Raw genomic sequence first — 15,892 nt, forward strand, 5'->3', positions numbered from 1 at the left:
GATTTATCATTATGTTGAGTTAGCAATGAACAGCTTCACTTTACATTTCAGGTGTATTTAAGTGAGAATAGAAAACAAGATGGCAGCCCCACAGCTGGATCCCGCTAAGCTGCAGCTCGTCCAGGAGCTGGAACTGGAGATGATGTCGGACATGTACAACAGGCTGGTGGGCGCGTGCCACCGGAAGTGTATACCCTTGAAGTATCACGAGGCTGAGTTAGGTACGAATTCATAAATAAAGGGTCATTCTCACACTTCAGGGCCTGCAAATATGGTCCACGTCCTGTCGTCAGAAAGGAGCTTTATTTATATTTAAAATTTTTATTCATTATGCGACATTTCAATCACTTAAAAATTGTCATATTTATTTTATACTTTTGGTTTCACGATATTGGTTGTATTGGTTGACGTCAATCAAATAACTTGAAACTAAGTTACTGCCGCCCACTTCTGCTGAGGTTTTCCTCACGTTTTCCCTCATCATAACTTAGAATGCACACTAACAGTAGTCTATGATTCTTTTTCACTTTCAGGTAAAGGCGAGTCGGTATGCCTAGATAGATGCGTGGCGAAATACCTCGACGTTCACGAGCGCATAGGCAAGAAGCTATCGAATATGTCCTCGGGGGAATCTGAAGATTTGACTAAAATCAACATAGCTGAGAAGAAGTAATGCATTTTGGTGTCAATAAGTTTTGATAAGGTCCTCTCACTTTCTAAGGGCTAGTTTTAAATTAGGCAGATAAAAGTTGAATCGAAATACGACCAAATACCGTTTCGCTTTGCATTATATTTAGTATAAATAATACAGGAATTAAACGCTAACATGACGTACCTTCATTTTATCTCGGATATTTCGAATCAGGTTACAATGATCCGTGGTCACCGAGCGACTAATAAGGGTTTGACAAACCCTTATTAGTCGCTCGCTCTACAAACTTTGTAGTCGCTCTTAAACGCGCACGTAGCGCGTTTAATACCTGTATTATTTATAAATATTCCTTTTTTGGTTTTAGTGCAATATCATCTAATATTTTTTATCTGCCTATAGAAAAACTAGTATCAAATTCTGCAAAATTGCAATAAAAATGTATTGTGTATACAATCAATGGTAGAAATATTTTCTTAAGATTATCGCATGGCAACTAAATTTCTTTTTTATTGTTTTGCGTCAAATCTCTGCTAACCATTTGCGATAGGACCCGTCAAAGAGTATATAACCCGTGAGTTCTCTAACTTTTCGGGTAGAATAAATTATAACTGCCTTGGTTAAACGCAGATTATGACTGAAAATAAAAAAAAATGTAGTGTGCAAACAGATTTAACATCATGTTCAGGTCGGTGTTTCATGGTACAGATTTATCAAATGTCAAAAAGTTCCACTTTCATTCCTTTTTACTAATACTTGACACTTTTTTGGGTGCGTTTATATTTTTTCTGTTCATGAAGCTTGTAGTGATACAAAGGCGGTATAAGACATTTGCCATAGTAATTTTGTGAGCTAGCCCTTGATAAATTGTCATTGGCTCCAAAAGCTGCCCAGGCTTCTATTATAAGCTGTTGTATTTTTTTTATGAGTTTTGTTTATAATTATATTCTCCTAACGAAATTAAAGAAACACCAAAAATTTGTTTAGAAATAACCACAGGATAGAACAATACATTAATTTTATAAATAAGAGTGGAAGAGTCATACTGAGAGTTGTCAAAACAGGCATTTTCTTTTTTGATCCGACATTATTATAAAAGCTTATTTCTCAATATTGTAGTGGCGTAAATAACTGTTACTTGTAATTCTTCTTCGAAAGCTTTGAGTCTGCTTTTAAAAAAATTGCCACTTATATTTTCTCAACCTCTGTTATTTTAGCTTAGCAGTGCAATGGATTTTGCAGTTATCATTTATTTGGTTCTGTCTATCCCGAAATGATTAAAGACGTGATACATGTGTAGTGTAGGTTATTATTATTTTAACGATTTTTAGAAAAAAAAAACCAAATATAGGTTTAATTATAATATCTTTGTAATTCTTCCATACTTTATCAATTTGATGGTAATTAAATATTATAAACCTAAATATTTTATTTTAAAATGTTTAACTGCATTATCTATTGCATGCATTTCTCCTTTTTTAAATGGATACCTCAAATCAAAAGTGATCATAATATTAATTAATACAAAATGCTTATTAATAAATTCGAAAACGTTATTGTATCTTCTCAGGTGCATTTTAGTGTGGGTGAATTAGTTAATGGAATGATTTAGTAATTGTTAGTTAAAAAATTGTTAGAAATAAAATAATAAACTTGTTTTCTTTAGTTTTATTTCTCTACGAAATTTAAATAATACAACATCTATCTACACATTAAATACTAAACTAATTAACAAATCGTTCTAAGTTCGAACCCTATATAAAAAATTACTGCTGGAATATTGTTGTCTATGATCTATCGGTTACACTGAGCGATTACATTTTGTTCATTAAATTGAATTTTTTTATTGAAACTGCCATAATATAGGTAAAGCAGGCCGAAGTACATACACTTACTTATTTTTATGAATATTGATTTGCTCGCCGAAGCCGTAATCAATGTTAAAACTTTTCACAAGCTGTCCCAGAACGAATATATTAGCGCAAAAGAACAAAATACCTTTCAACCATATCAGTATAAAAACCTCCCTACATTTGAATTCTAATAAATACGCATAAAACAGCCAAGCCCCTTGCGTTGACACCCATATTACTGTAAGCAGAAATGCTTTTGCGGGGACCATCCTCAAATTATGAACTACTAGAGGTAGCAAAGACAAGAACCAAATGAAGTACTGTGACGTCATAACGCTGTTAAAAGCGACCAACACAACTGATTCGCAGAATAACGCGAAAGGCAGGGTCTTGGAATCACAACCGAATGTCAAGCTTATAGCGAAGAGAAGTAAACATTCGAGAATTTGCGAAATGACCTTCACGATATCGATAGTCAACTGGTCCATAGTCAAGTATGAATAGTAGAATAATACGGAAAAATTGTGCCTCGTGTCCTTTCTGAATAGATGGTAAATGTAAGTTTCGAATAGGAATTCGTATCCGTACAAAACGTACATGCCGCATGTGAGAATGAGAAGCGACGAGACGCAGCTCAAGGTAAGCATCAGTTGCTTTCTATTGGGTAACAAGCTGATGAAACCCTCTAGAACAGTCGTGCTCCTGTCTATTGTATATTGTCCCAGAGATAGATACATTGGGAAGCTGAATGCTAAAGGGTATAACCTCAAATGTATCGAAATGCCTAGCAATGTACCGGAGAGGCAGTATTTGAATAAGCCACTCACAACATTTGTTTGTAAGAAAAGTATAGATAGAGTTATGAAGAAACATGGCACTGAATCTGCGTTGCCTCGCGTTGAAATTATAATACTCAGAGGGTTATAAAGCCAAAACAGAGAGCAATACACTGGTATTTTCGACCTCCTATCTCTCCAATGCAATTGATTCTCAACCAAACGTTTCACAGCGACCGCTATGAGGACATCGAATACAGAAAAGAGTATTTTGCCGAAATTCTTGCCGATAACTATGTTAGGGACTAATAGATACGCTATCAATGGACTGTAGCGATAAGTGTGTCGTTTATAAGGAGAATTCCCTCTGAGAACATGTCTCGCCGCGTCCGTAAACACTTTGTAATCTACGTCGGTGTATTGCACATCTAAATATTTGTCGTGAATTTCTGCGTAGATAATCAACATCAGGCGAATAACCGTTCCGGAGAAGATATGGTACCCGAACGGCAAATTCATAAATCTTCTAGTTCTCTCCATTTTAAATCCTCGTTTTGATGTCCTTAGCAGCCGCTTGTAAGCAGGTTTTAAACTCACCAAACTCTTTGGCACAATCGCCTTTCTTTAACGTGTCTTCTTTGAACAAAACGCAGCGAGCGTACAACGTAGCTTGCTTCGAGCACTTGGCGAATACTACCGGGTATTTAGCTAGTCTGTCTCTAGCTTTGGCGACAGAATCCATATTACTTCGAAACCACCCGTTTTAACCCAAACGTGGTCTCTGGCTCGGAAAAGTCGACAGGCTCACTGGGTCTAAAGAAAATGTCGTAGATCGGTTTGGAAAAGAAGATTCCTAAAGCTGTTATTGTGAAAGTGATTTGGAACGTCCTGGGATATCGGTAGACCCAACTTCTTTTACCTAGAGGTTGACTCTTGCGACGATTGTCCATATTATCTGTAATTGAGATGAAAAATTAGTCCTATTTTGTGATAACCAACGACTAGCATAAAGCGAGTAGACATGGCAAATATTCAAAAAACAAACTCAAAGATAAAAACTCAACTCATTCAGCTAATAGAATTGAGATTTATGACATAAGTAGGTAGGCAGTAACATCGCTAGCCCATCGCCTTAAAATAATTCCAAGTTCCTTTCCCTTTCTCAGCTAGAACAACTATGCCCATTTACTAGAAGTACCTATTAGACCAACATGCAAGCAGCTTAAATAATCTCAAAAGTCTTTCTGTAACGGCATACTCACTTTACGTACATACATATGGTCACGTCTATATCCCTTGCGGGCAGAGCCAACAGTCTTCAAAGGACTGAATGGCCACGTTCAGCTATTTGGCTTAGTGATCGAATTGAGATTCAACTAGTGACAGGTTGCTAGCCCATCGCCTAAAAAAGAATACCACTATACTCACTTTAATCAATGTTTTAACGCCTTGTCAGTGACAGGCGCGAAGACTCTCGGTTCGAGACTGTACCCGTCGCAAACTAGAGATTGTGGCTTGAATTTGATGCAGCACTGGCGCATAGCTTCGAACACACGCTCGCAACGCACCTCTTGAAAGTTGTTCTCTGTAAAATAGAGTCGAGATGGAGATTTGTAAGGATTCAAGTGACTGATTAAATATGAGATCACTATCATAGTTGACTAAAAAACTAACATGATTAAAGTAGGTTTATCTATCATTTTTTAATAATTGCAACCAATGCATGCCTTTGTGATTTTTTACCTCTGGTTGAAAATAAAGCTATTTTTTGTTTACAGCTTTTAAAATAAATAACGAACAAGGTGCCTAATGAACATTTACAAACTCAATAAGGCACGTAATAGATTTAAACGTGTGTGTAGGCCAACTTTTTTTTATTTCACCAGCATAGGACAAAAATGTTGAAAAATGTCACATGTATCAAACTAAATACGTTTCAACTTTATCATGGGAATCTAACGGGAAAGCTCACATTAAATTCACAGAAATAAGTACTTTTATAAAAATGTAATCCTGAAAGTCTATTGGATACAAACAAAAATATCTTTGTTTTCCACTTATACGAGTAATATTAGATAGCATTGCATAACTAATAGGCGATGTATTATTGGTATGTACATTGTACATACCTAACCTACTTATATTACACCTCTCTGAATTATTGATGACAATCTACATAGACAATCAACTCTAGTCGCTTTGGTGATAAGTTCCTTTTGCACTAACTTTCTAATTACACGAGCGCGGCAACGGGCAGAAACTAGTTATAATTACTGGTATAATAAATAGATACTTCACACACATATTTTATCAAGCTTAAATTACTCATGCGTTCAGAATCGAACGCGATAACATTATGAGGCGTGGTGACTGATAAGGTTGAAAATTTTTTGCGTCAAAATATTTCAATAATTCTGAGTTTATCGTCTGAATCAGAAAAAAATAACACTATGAACATATGCATGCACACAAAAGTAAATATTTGACACATTTTTACTTTTGTAAATAAGCTTTTATTTTTGGACATTATTTTTAAGGGCGGTCTTTTTGTTTTTACATTATAACGATTTTACATAATTATGTACATACTCGTATGCTATTATTGATGTTGTGTGTACCTGTGCCTCTTTAGATCATTTACTGGATGATCTAAGCCTGCCACTTAAATCCCGTAATCAACTGTGGAACAAATGATTGACAAATTTAATAGTGGACATAAATCTTTATTATGTAATAACTATTGTTAAACTGGCCGCTGTATTCCGCTTTCGTTATTTTATTTCTTCTACAGGAAATGCAAAAATCATAGTATGACTACGAGATAGCGTATATCCCTGTAGTAATACTGGTATGACAAACTAGAATGAGAGAAAAAAGCGATTAACACTATTTCCATTTTAATGAATTTAGAGCATTCAATACTTATTATAGGACGTCTGAATTTCGTGATATCATTTAGAGCTGCAAGTATCTTAGATTCCCAATTTAGGGATGGGTAATATTACAAAATAGGTTTCATAAAAAAATGCATTCGATTTGTTGGTATTCAGCATCAGCACTTTGTTTGCATGGGAATTGTTCCTTCGAGCCGGATTTTACTATCTGCTTGATGAATGATTTTTTTTCATTCTGATTTCGATTTTCTTATATTAATAGCATTATTTGTAATATTGTACAACAAAGATGGTTAAAATAAACAAATTCAATTCAGCAATTTATACATATATTTTATTAACAATATGATATAATAGACATGCTTTCTTATTTCCATTAGAAAAAGATATCTTTTTATACAATAAGGTACTAAAATCAAAAAGAATAACACAATAATGTTTTACGTACTTAGTATGGACTTTTCTAATTTACATAAAATAATGAGTTAATCTATCTCAATAGAAGGAATAACCAACCTGCGAAACTAAAAGGTTTGATTGTGTCACCAATTTTTAATGAGCCGTAGTTGAGATGGCTATAATATGTGTGGGACGTAAAAAATTTTTATACAACGAAACAAACTCATAGGTAACGTAAGAAAAAAAATCAGCACAGGCAATCTATGCGCGAAAGTAACAAATAAAATTTAGCTAAATACTGCTACTGTGATTAAATTTAGTTCTGGCGAAAGTAACTTAAAATTTGAACACTTTGCAACGAAACTATTTTAAATTGGCATATACTATAAAAAGAAATTTTGTGACATAACCATAACACATTTCTAGTCCCACAGGGCTCATTTATCTATAACTACATAAGATTCAATAATTACATACGTTTAATATAACTTTTTACAGATAAGTCTCATTCAGATGAGCATGAAGTCCTTTGTAAATGCGTGATTTTCACTACAACATGTCTGTATGTTTGCCTTACAATATAACGCCATTAGGTACATACATGTAGTAGTTGTGTCCTTGACTTGGATTAACCAACCAGAATACATGATGATAAATCCAAAAAAAAAAAAAAAATTGAATAAAATGTTCTTTTCACAACACCATAGACAAAGTATCCAATTTTCATTGTGTTTTAAGATTGTTTAACGATAGTACCATATATCAAAGTTCAATTGTGACAGACAGTTTTCAATTGAAACAAATTGAAGTAGGTACTTTAGCATCGGAAACAACAATCGTTAGGGCGATTTTTGACCGAGTTTGACAAAGGACGTACTTTATCACGATTTATTTGGACTTTTGTACATGCACATATTGAAGTAGCAAATTGATGACTACTTAAAATCAGTTATAGAAAGATATAATCCAAAATTTAATAAAAATATTGTTAACGAAAAACAAAATCTTTCGTTATTACTTCGATTATTTCATGATTTTTTTTTAATAAATAGAAACTTAACGTCATAAAACAGTACAATGACGTAACCGTTACGCCATGAGGAGCGTCAACATTTTACATTTTCCTGTCCTGTTGGGAGTTTTTTTTTATAGTTTAATTAGCATAACTACAATTACAATATCTTGACGCCTAGTGTTCACCAATAGATTTTACATTTCAACAACATTTTAAAGGCAATGGTCTAATTTTTAAATGTTACGCAATCCACATTTTAGCTACGTACAATTGAGTTTTCGTTATTAAAATTATAAAACTGTGGCTATAATGACGTAAAATACTAGTGTGCAAACTGTTAGCATTCTAAGGCCGTAAAAGATGACAAAATCTTTATGGTGAGGTGAAAAAATAATTGATATTCCAAAATTTAAATATAAAATAGCTAAAGTCAGAGAGACTATTCTGTATGCATATATTTCTCATTCTTGGGACCACAAAAACAAGAAAAATCCATCTGACACACTACAGAGTAGTACAAACATTCCTATTCCATTTTTATACAATTTTAACCCTTCGCTCAACTCTATACAAAATTTACACAAATTTATTGTACAATGTGAAATCCCAAATACCAAGGTGCCAGATTTTAATCAATATACCTACTTATAATTTTTTTTTTATGCCACACTTCATGCCAAACACTATATTATTGGCCAATTTTTATCTATCTAATTCCTATTTATTTTTGTAATTTGGTTTCAAGACTTATGCCAACACGAATGTTAAAATTAGTTTTTTTGTAAAATAAAATGCAACAGATTTCTTTATAAATTACAGCTATTAACAAGTGAATGCTTTTATAGTGATAACAGTAAATTCCAACCAATAGAGTTCAACAAACAATGGAGATAATAGAAGCAACTTTGCTCTTAAAATTAAGTATACACAGGCATATATGATAAAAGAAAAATATTACAAAAAATAATTAGAGTATGCTTTATATCATATTTTAGTTGATGATAATAATACTTAGCTATATATTTAAAATAAGAATGGATCGATAAAAATTAAAATTGCTTTCTCTAAATGGCCAGTAAGATTTACCAACAATTTTTTTTTTGCATTTTTGTTGTTATTTGCAAATTATAGCAGATATTGCATTTTTACACAAAAAACAAACTTTCATTACAACTCTGCTGCAATAAAAGTAACTATTTTATAACATTTTATTATGTTAGGGCTTACAGCAATGTACACTTACATTTTATATAGTCCATTTTAACATTTTATTTTTATGCTGTAAACACTACAAAAAAATTTCCAGCACAAAAAGAACAGTGATACTAGGGCAACAATTTGTGTTTTTAATAATTGGTTTCTCTCTAAACATTTGTTTTCACATATGAAAACAGACAGTTTATTTCGTCAGTGACTGTCAAGTCCACCAAACAAGTACATATGGGCTATTGAGTTTGATTCGCTTCCTCTGGTCTATTCAGTACAGGTTTCTCAGCAATCTGAGGTTTTTCGGCAACCAATGGTTTCTCCACAAGCGGCGGTTTATCTGCTATTGGTGGCTTTTCCACAGGTTCCTCGGGTGTTTTGACCACAGAGTTTTCAACTTCATGATCAATGTGGGTATTAGCCATTTTTGTTGTTATCACATCTGGCTTTTCTTGTTCCATCTCTGAAGGCCCATTACGACGTTCTCCATCCATAGATGGTGATACCGATCTTTGCATGGAATTTTCAGGCAGTGACGGAGAGACTCCTCTGGCGGAGTTATCTTCACTCGAACCACTTAGCTGCCTCGGTGGATGGGATGGATGAGATAATGTCTGCGGATGATGAGGGTTGTGCAATTGTAATCTTGACTTATCACTTTTCCTCCAAAGTGTAACTTCCTGTTGCTTGAAGTAACGTCGGTCTTCGGTGTCCATCAAGACCAAGTTTAGATAATACCGTACGGAGAATTTGTTGCTTATGTCTCTCATTGTCGGCGTCAAATCATAACCAGCTAGAAATACTCTTATAGGAATGCTTTCACCCCTCACAGGGGCCCCATCCATAATTTCATACTTCGCAACTGTCTCATTCTCTGTGAACGTATTAGGCCCAGAACCTGTTGTCTCCCTTTTGATTATTGATATTTCCATGTGTTTAATTTTGATACGGACAAGTAAAAAGTATATTTTGCCCACTATAACATCTTTCAAATGATATTTGGATTTGTTATATTCAAACTCTATGTGAAGGCAGTCTTCAATGCCTACTTCCATTTTTATTGAGTTTAGAACATCGGGATAGCTGCATAGCGTGTGCACAGCTATATCCACCTCTTTTACTATGTCTGTTAGCCGCCGAACTATCGTAGCTCGCAAAAAGTATCGTAATCTGACATTCGCGCCTGTGTAAACTTCATACGGTTTTTCAACATTTGCAAACTCGAAAGGATACGAAGTGTGCTGCAGTAAGTCTCCAGGGCGTGCCAATTCCTTGACTAAAGATATGAACTCGTGATGGTTTCCTCTGTCGTAGAACAATTCAATCTGACCTATTAGTTCGACCTTGATGCCTTGGTGCTCCAACTTCGATCCTGGCTTCCTCAGGGTAACGTTTACACGTCCAGACACTGTTTCACCATCGTAATAGAGCAATAACTTCTCCTTTTTCCCGTCATCCGTTTTCACTTCGGCCACCTTCCGTTTGTCAGCATCATCGAAAAGGATTTCGATGTCTGCCGTCTGACCGAATCCAAAAAAACTCATTTTTACATCAAAATAACGCGCGGAAATTCGAGATTTTTTCACGTGGCTTTATACAAGGAAAATATAGTTTGATTTGAGCAAAACATTGAAGAAACGGCGATAACCGCCCGCTAAATCGTAGAACGATCGGCGATTGAACTGAAATGTTGAAGCAAAGATGGCGACTAATTTTATGTCGGCTGTCGGCAAACAGGTTATTTAATTAATTTTTAAATAAAATACTCACCAACAAGGCATCTCTGGATTTCACAGGCAAATTTCTTGCAAGGGTCTTTCGACATATATAATTTCTTTTGCTATTTCCGTGGAAAAGTATTTATAAATCTCAAATTTCAATCATGTGTATACAAGTGACAAATTTTTAAATGGCAACATTTAATTTATTTACTACGCCGATTGGTACCTAATCTTTACAGAACCACTATAGATATGTGATGCGGACGTAGACAGAATGCCTAATTTAAGACTTATTACTCTTATTTAAGTATTATAATATTTAAGATTATATATACATTGTTACACAGATGTCTTTCAATGAAACACTATGAACTAATTTCTGTCAGTGGCTTATTGATGAACGTTGATAGGATATAAGTCTTATCTTTTGTCTTAATTTTTGAGGTAAACCGAAGAATTAAAGAAAGAGGGGAAAAAATTATGTCAACATTTTTTGTGGCATGTCAAAGTTTGAGTGACAATGAATGTACAAAATGCTGATTCAAAAGAACACGCCAAGAATAAGTCTCCATCAATACTTATTTTATGCTCATTATTTTCTTTCTGATGAAAAAATAAAACAATCAGAACAGCCAAGGTGTTATGGCTGTTCTGATTGGTTCAATTTTTATTTAAATTATGTTGGTGTGAATTTACGTTGGTATGAGTCTCCGGGTTTTGGTGTGAATAAAATTGAGGCACTCCTTCCATTCAAGGTTTAACGTTTTTCGTGGTATTTTTGTAGTATAGGTATAGTATAGTTTGTAGTATTCACGAAGCTTTACAAGGTAATGTTTTATTTTCCCCTCAATATTTATCTCTGTAACCGCAAAATAAGAGAGTGAGAGAGAGAGAGGGACTTAACAAATACCTATCTCATAAACGTTCATGAAATATAAACGACCCTAAGTAAACTGTCAAATTACCAACAAATTACAGAGCAGTGTTACCAACATTGCACTTTGTTTTACAGATTGACTTTGACAGATTTGTTTGACTTAACTCTTTGACTGCTTTTCAGCATGAAGTAAATTACAAATGGTGGATTCTAAAATTTTCTAACAAAAGCGAGCCGATATTTTTGTGGATAAATCATTAAAACATCGTCGTTAATATGGAAATATCTCGTACGACACTCGGTATCGCAGCGGGACTAGCTGGAACATTGTTTCTCGGCTACTGTGTATACTTCGACCAGCAACGTCGTAAGGATCCTCTTTTCAAAAAGAAGTTGAGAGAACGTAAGTGATATTATTTTACATTAATTCCACAAAACAAGCCCTAATACTAATGTTTTTCACTTAATGTCTATCGTATGGTAAATTATTTTTAGAAAAGTTTGGACTTTTAGAAATTATAACCTTAAAATAAATTACGTTACATGCTTCGAGCTCTCGTATCAATCAATTTCGCTTGAGTAAACATTTTCCCTTGAAAAAAGAATCATATGCATTTTGCGATTTGCATCGTATTCGTATGATTTGTTATTACCTACACTTACGGCGCGATGACATTGAAGTTGGTGCCAAGTGGAGCACATAATTATTAAAATGATCGAAGTTCACTGAACAGCTGCCTACCTACCTATTTTATGTTATTTTTAGCTTAAGATATTTAAATAAATATTTTTTTAAAAGCTTATTTGCACAATATGTGTGGCTGATGTAATAAGACTACAATACCAAAGTCTTTATTGACTTGCTAGTGTACCCATGATTTTCAATTTATTAAATTTGTCTTCAATGTTGCTTTTGGACGAAATATTCTCATAAAATAACCTTTTAAGCCATGAAGGTACCTTTACTTTTCAACTTCCACAGACATCATCATAAGAATGGAGATTCTATGAGTAGGTATAAAAGAAACTTTTTTGACTTAGACATTTTTCTGGTAGTTTTTGTTACATACATACATAAAATCACGCCTTTTTCCCGGAGGGGTAGGCAGAGACTTAAAGTAGTTAACCTAGTTACACTAACTTAGTTTTTGTTATTATGTATTTAATACTATACTCTTAGACAAACCACACAGATTGAACTGGCCTCAAAGTATGTTAGAGACACGTTTATTACCTTTATACAGATTAATTCAGTGTAATAAATTATTATAAAAAGGACATTTTTGTCCATACATTCAATTCAGTGTACCTACGTACAGACATACATATAATCACATCTATATGTCTTGTTCAGTAGACAGAGCCAACAGTCTTGAAAAGACTGAAAAGCCACATTCAGCTGCATGGCCTAGTGATAGAATTGAATTTCAAATAGTGACAAATTGCCAGCCCATCGCCTACTAGAAGTAACCCAGGTTTATTAAGGGACTGTTGGCTCTGTCTACCCTGCAGGGTACAAGACATGATTGTACATTATACATAAATGATAAATATTTGTTTGCAGGTAGACAAAAAGCCCAACAGAATGCGTCTAGATCTCGTAACCTTGGCGGACCACTACCAGATATGAGCGATCATGAGGCTATGCAGAGGTTCTTCTTGCAACAGGTGATTATATTAAAACAGAGAAAGATTATGAAAATTTTGGTAATATCCACACATATAATAAATAAGTAACTGACTGATGTTTCTATTGGAAAGATATTGCCAATAACATTGATATGGGGGATCTAGTATAAAAGAGTAAAAGAAGCCTAAAATGTGATTTCTCGAATTTCTGTATCTATGTTTGTACAAGGACGTACGAAGTTTCTCCCCGCCCCCACTCCTCTAAGGGGGCAATACTAGGGATCAGTTTTTATGTGTTAACACTTTCTCGGCGAATGAAATTACAGGCAATTAATAGTAATAATATAATTGTACTGTTTTCAGATCCAACTTGGTGAGGAGTTGCTGGCCGCTGGAGACTTAGAGGCTGGAGTGGAGCATCTCGGGCAAGCGGTCACTGTTTGCGGGCAGACACAACAGTTGCTCAGTGTAAGTACTTTCTTTGTACATAGTACATATCTATAATCACGTCTATATTCCTTGCAGGGTAGACGGAGCCACCAGTCTTCAAAAGACTAAAAGGCCAAGTTCAGCGGTTGTTTCAATGATAGAATTGGGTTTCAGGGTACTTTTTTTGTAGATTCATAATTTTGGTGTGATCATTTATTTATGAAGCATTGTCACCTTTGAGTCAAGACTGGAATAAATATTTCAAGAGGTTGACGTGACTTATATGTGTCAGTTACTTTTGGTGTTCTTTATGGTACATGACATGATGAATGAACTTATTTTACTTAAATTATTTATCATCTAAAAAATATATAATTTAATGGTGTTATCTTGGAAAAATATGACTCTGGTGATATACAGGTGGAATGATTCTAGATAAATTAAGGTCTTCTTCACTTTCAAATCAAATCATTATTCTACTACTATTGGACGTGTCCTCGCCTCTCTGGAAGTATGTCAGGGTTTTTAGACCTTGGAATATTCCAATTATTTTATTTTTCTTTTATTCCACAGGTACTCCAACAAACCATGCCAGCGCCAATATTCCATTTGCTCCTGAAGAAACTTCCAGAAGTTTCGGAGCGCCTCCGCGCTTCCATGAAGGCAAGTGGAAGCGTTCTCCAAGAGGAAGACGTAGAATAGACTAGTCCTGATTCGATTGTAAGGTTGTCTAGATCACTAGTTGATTTGTTTTTTTTTTTTTTCTAATTGTGTCCTACATGCCAGTTGCGTGAAATAATTAGGATACAGAATTTGTCTTTGGTTTGTAAGACTTAAACGGCTATGGATACAAGTTTTGTGGACATTTTAAATTGTAATACATTCTTCCTAAACTTACTAACATCCTTATACTACAGATGTCAAATGCACATGGGCGACCCTTTTGGCATCCACATATTTCTTGTCATATGTATTGTTCCTTCATGCTGACTCCGAGGTCAAGTTATATTTTAAACAGTTACAGTAATAATGGTAAATCATTGACACAGTCAGTGTATTCAAAGTTATAGCTGAAGATGCTCTACAGTAGCTTTTAGTCTTTTTGGGGAAACATATGACATAAAAATGTACATCCCACAAAACTTTTATTTCTTACTAGCTTTTTCGCGAGGTTTCGCTCCGGAAAAAGTTGCCTATGTTATTCATAAAGGTCTATTCTATATGTATACCGAATTTCAACAAAATCGGTTCAGTTATTATTATTGTGGAAGACGAACGACGAAAATGAGCGCTCATTCCGCGTAGGTCTTCTGTATCCTTTTTATTTTACGACAATAGAGATTGTCTATGGTTACAAAATTTTTTAGTGTAAAGAGACAAAGTAAAGAGATTGTACATCAGTTGTTAATTTAGAATTATTTATTTTCCTATGTGAGGCGACGTACTGGCGATTTTTGCCGACTTCCAAAAAGGAGGAAGTCTTCAATTCTTCGCGTAGGTATATTACATTATTTACGATGTACATGTTAAAGTCTACATTTTTTTATTGTCAACTTTTGTCTCTTCCTGTTAGTTATTTCAAATCATTTTCAAAATTTTATTAATGTATAAATTCAATTTTGCAACAAATTGATGATTATATGTTTGTATTTATTTATGCTAAACCGTTAACTTATAGTGCTGGCTCATTATAAAAAGAAAATAGAAATCCTAAATTATTTTAAACATTTTACTCAATTGTAAACGGCATCATAATATAAAACGGGGTCAGACTTCGACACGGTTTAGTATTAGGGTTAAAAGCTCGAATACTTTGGTCTTACATACATATTGTCATGTCTTGCAACTTAGGCTTTGTGCAATGGTTAGCGAAGTACAAGCGAAAGGAGAAAAATAGTAGAATATGTTATATTAGTATAAATGTGCATTGATGAAGGATGGGTTCTAAGGACAACTTTAGTATTTGCATTTACCAAAAAATGCCTATCAACTTTAAAATCTAGGTTTGTACAATCGCCTACAGAAAAACATGAGCTCCTTCCATACAAGCAAACCCATACGGCGTACATGGTTTATCTTCATGCGACTGTACTTTCGTGTCGGAAAATAGAGACACTGGCAGCGAATGCATCTATTATTTTCTTTTTTATTTGGCTCTTAGTGATTGACGTGACTATATGCCTCGTACACAATATCTAAAGTAGGGATATAGTATAGACATAACGATATGTATGTTTTATTCTTAAGGGCTGTATGTATTTATTATCATCAGTTGTTTGTTGTAAATTGTCGAGTTCAGCCTGTGATATGAATCCACCGTAGGACACGCGATGTACCCGCAATTTAGAATAGTATGTTGCGCTCTTCTGGATAAGAATGCTTGAGTTTTGATTGAGATTTTACTGTGAAATAAAGTATTGTACAAAGTACTAAGTACGTACTAG

General features: G+C 34.3%; 5 protein-coding genes across 5 annotated transcripts; 2 read left to right on the forward strand and 3 right to left on the reverse strand.

Annotated features, from left to right (window-relative positions):
* The first annotated feature begins 79 nt into the window (after positions 1 to 79).
* Positions 80 to 1,949, forward strand: LOC106140650 (mitochondrial import inner membrane translocase subunit Tim10). Its single transcript, XM_013342275.2, has 2 exons — positions 80 to 221; positions 534 to 1,949. Exons 1-2 carry the CDS (start codon positions 80 to 82, stop codon positions 671 to 673), a joined length of 282 nt encoding a protein of 93 aa, XP_013197729.1. The 3' UTR covers positions 674 to 1,949.
* A 353-nt stretch (positions 1,950 to 2,302) lies between these two features.
* Positions 2,303 to 3,818, reverse strand: LOC106140647 (GPI mannosyltransferase 1). Its single transcript, XM_013342264.2, has one exon. The coding sequence runs from the start codon at positions 3,816 to 3,818 to the stop codon at positions 2,541 to 2,543; it is 1,278 nt and encodes a 425-aa protein (XP_013197718.2). The 3' UTR covers positions 2,303 to 2,540.
* Position 3,819: 1 nt separating this feature from the next.
* Positions 3,820 to 4,165, reverse strand: LOC106140718 (uncharacterized). Its single transcript, XM_013342350.2, has one exon. The coding sequence runs from the start codon at positions 4,018 to 4,020 to the stop codon at positions 3,820 to 3,822; it is 201 nt and encodes a 66-aa protein (XP_013197804.1). The 5' UTR covers positions 4,021 to 4,165.
* A 2,319-nt stretch (positions 4,166 to 6,484) lies between these two features.
* On the reverse strand, positions 6,485 to 10,511 carry LOC106140636 (vacuolar protein sorting-associated protein 26B-like). The gene has a single exon (XM_013342252.2). The coding sequence runs from the start codon at positions 10,334 to 10,336 to the stop codon at positions 9,032 to 9,034; it is 1,305 nt and encodes a 434-aa protein (XP_013197706.2). The 5' UTR covers positions 10,337 to 10,511; the 3' UTR covers positions 6,485 to 9,031.
* Positions 10,512 to 11,535: 1,024 nt separating this feature from the next.
* LOC106140551 (mitochondrial import receptor subunit TOM20 homolog) lies at positions 11,536 to 15,891 on the forward strand. The gene is made up of 4 exons (XM_013342155.2): positions 11,536 to 11,793; positions 12,955 to 13,058; positions 13,383 to 13,487; positions 14,022 to 15,891. Exons 1-4 carry the CDS (start codon positions 11,667 to 11,669, stop codon positions 14,148 to 14,150), a joined length of 465 nt encoding a protein of 154 aa, XP_013197609.1. The 5' UTR covers positions 11,536 to 11,666; the 3' UTR covers positions 14,151 to 15,891.
* The last annotated feature ends 1 nt before the right edge of the window (position 15,892 follows it).

The sequence above is a fragment of the Amyelois transitella genome, chromosome 27 (genome assembly GCF_032362555.1).
Source record: "Amyelois transitella isolate CPQ chromosome 27, ilAmyTran1.1, whole genome shotgun sequence".
NCBI lineage: Eukaryota > Metazoa > Arthropoda > Insecta > Lepidoptera > Pyralidae > Amyelois > Amyelois transitella.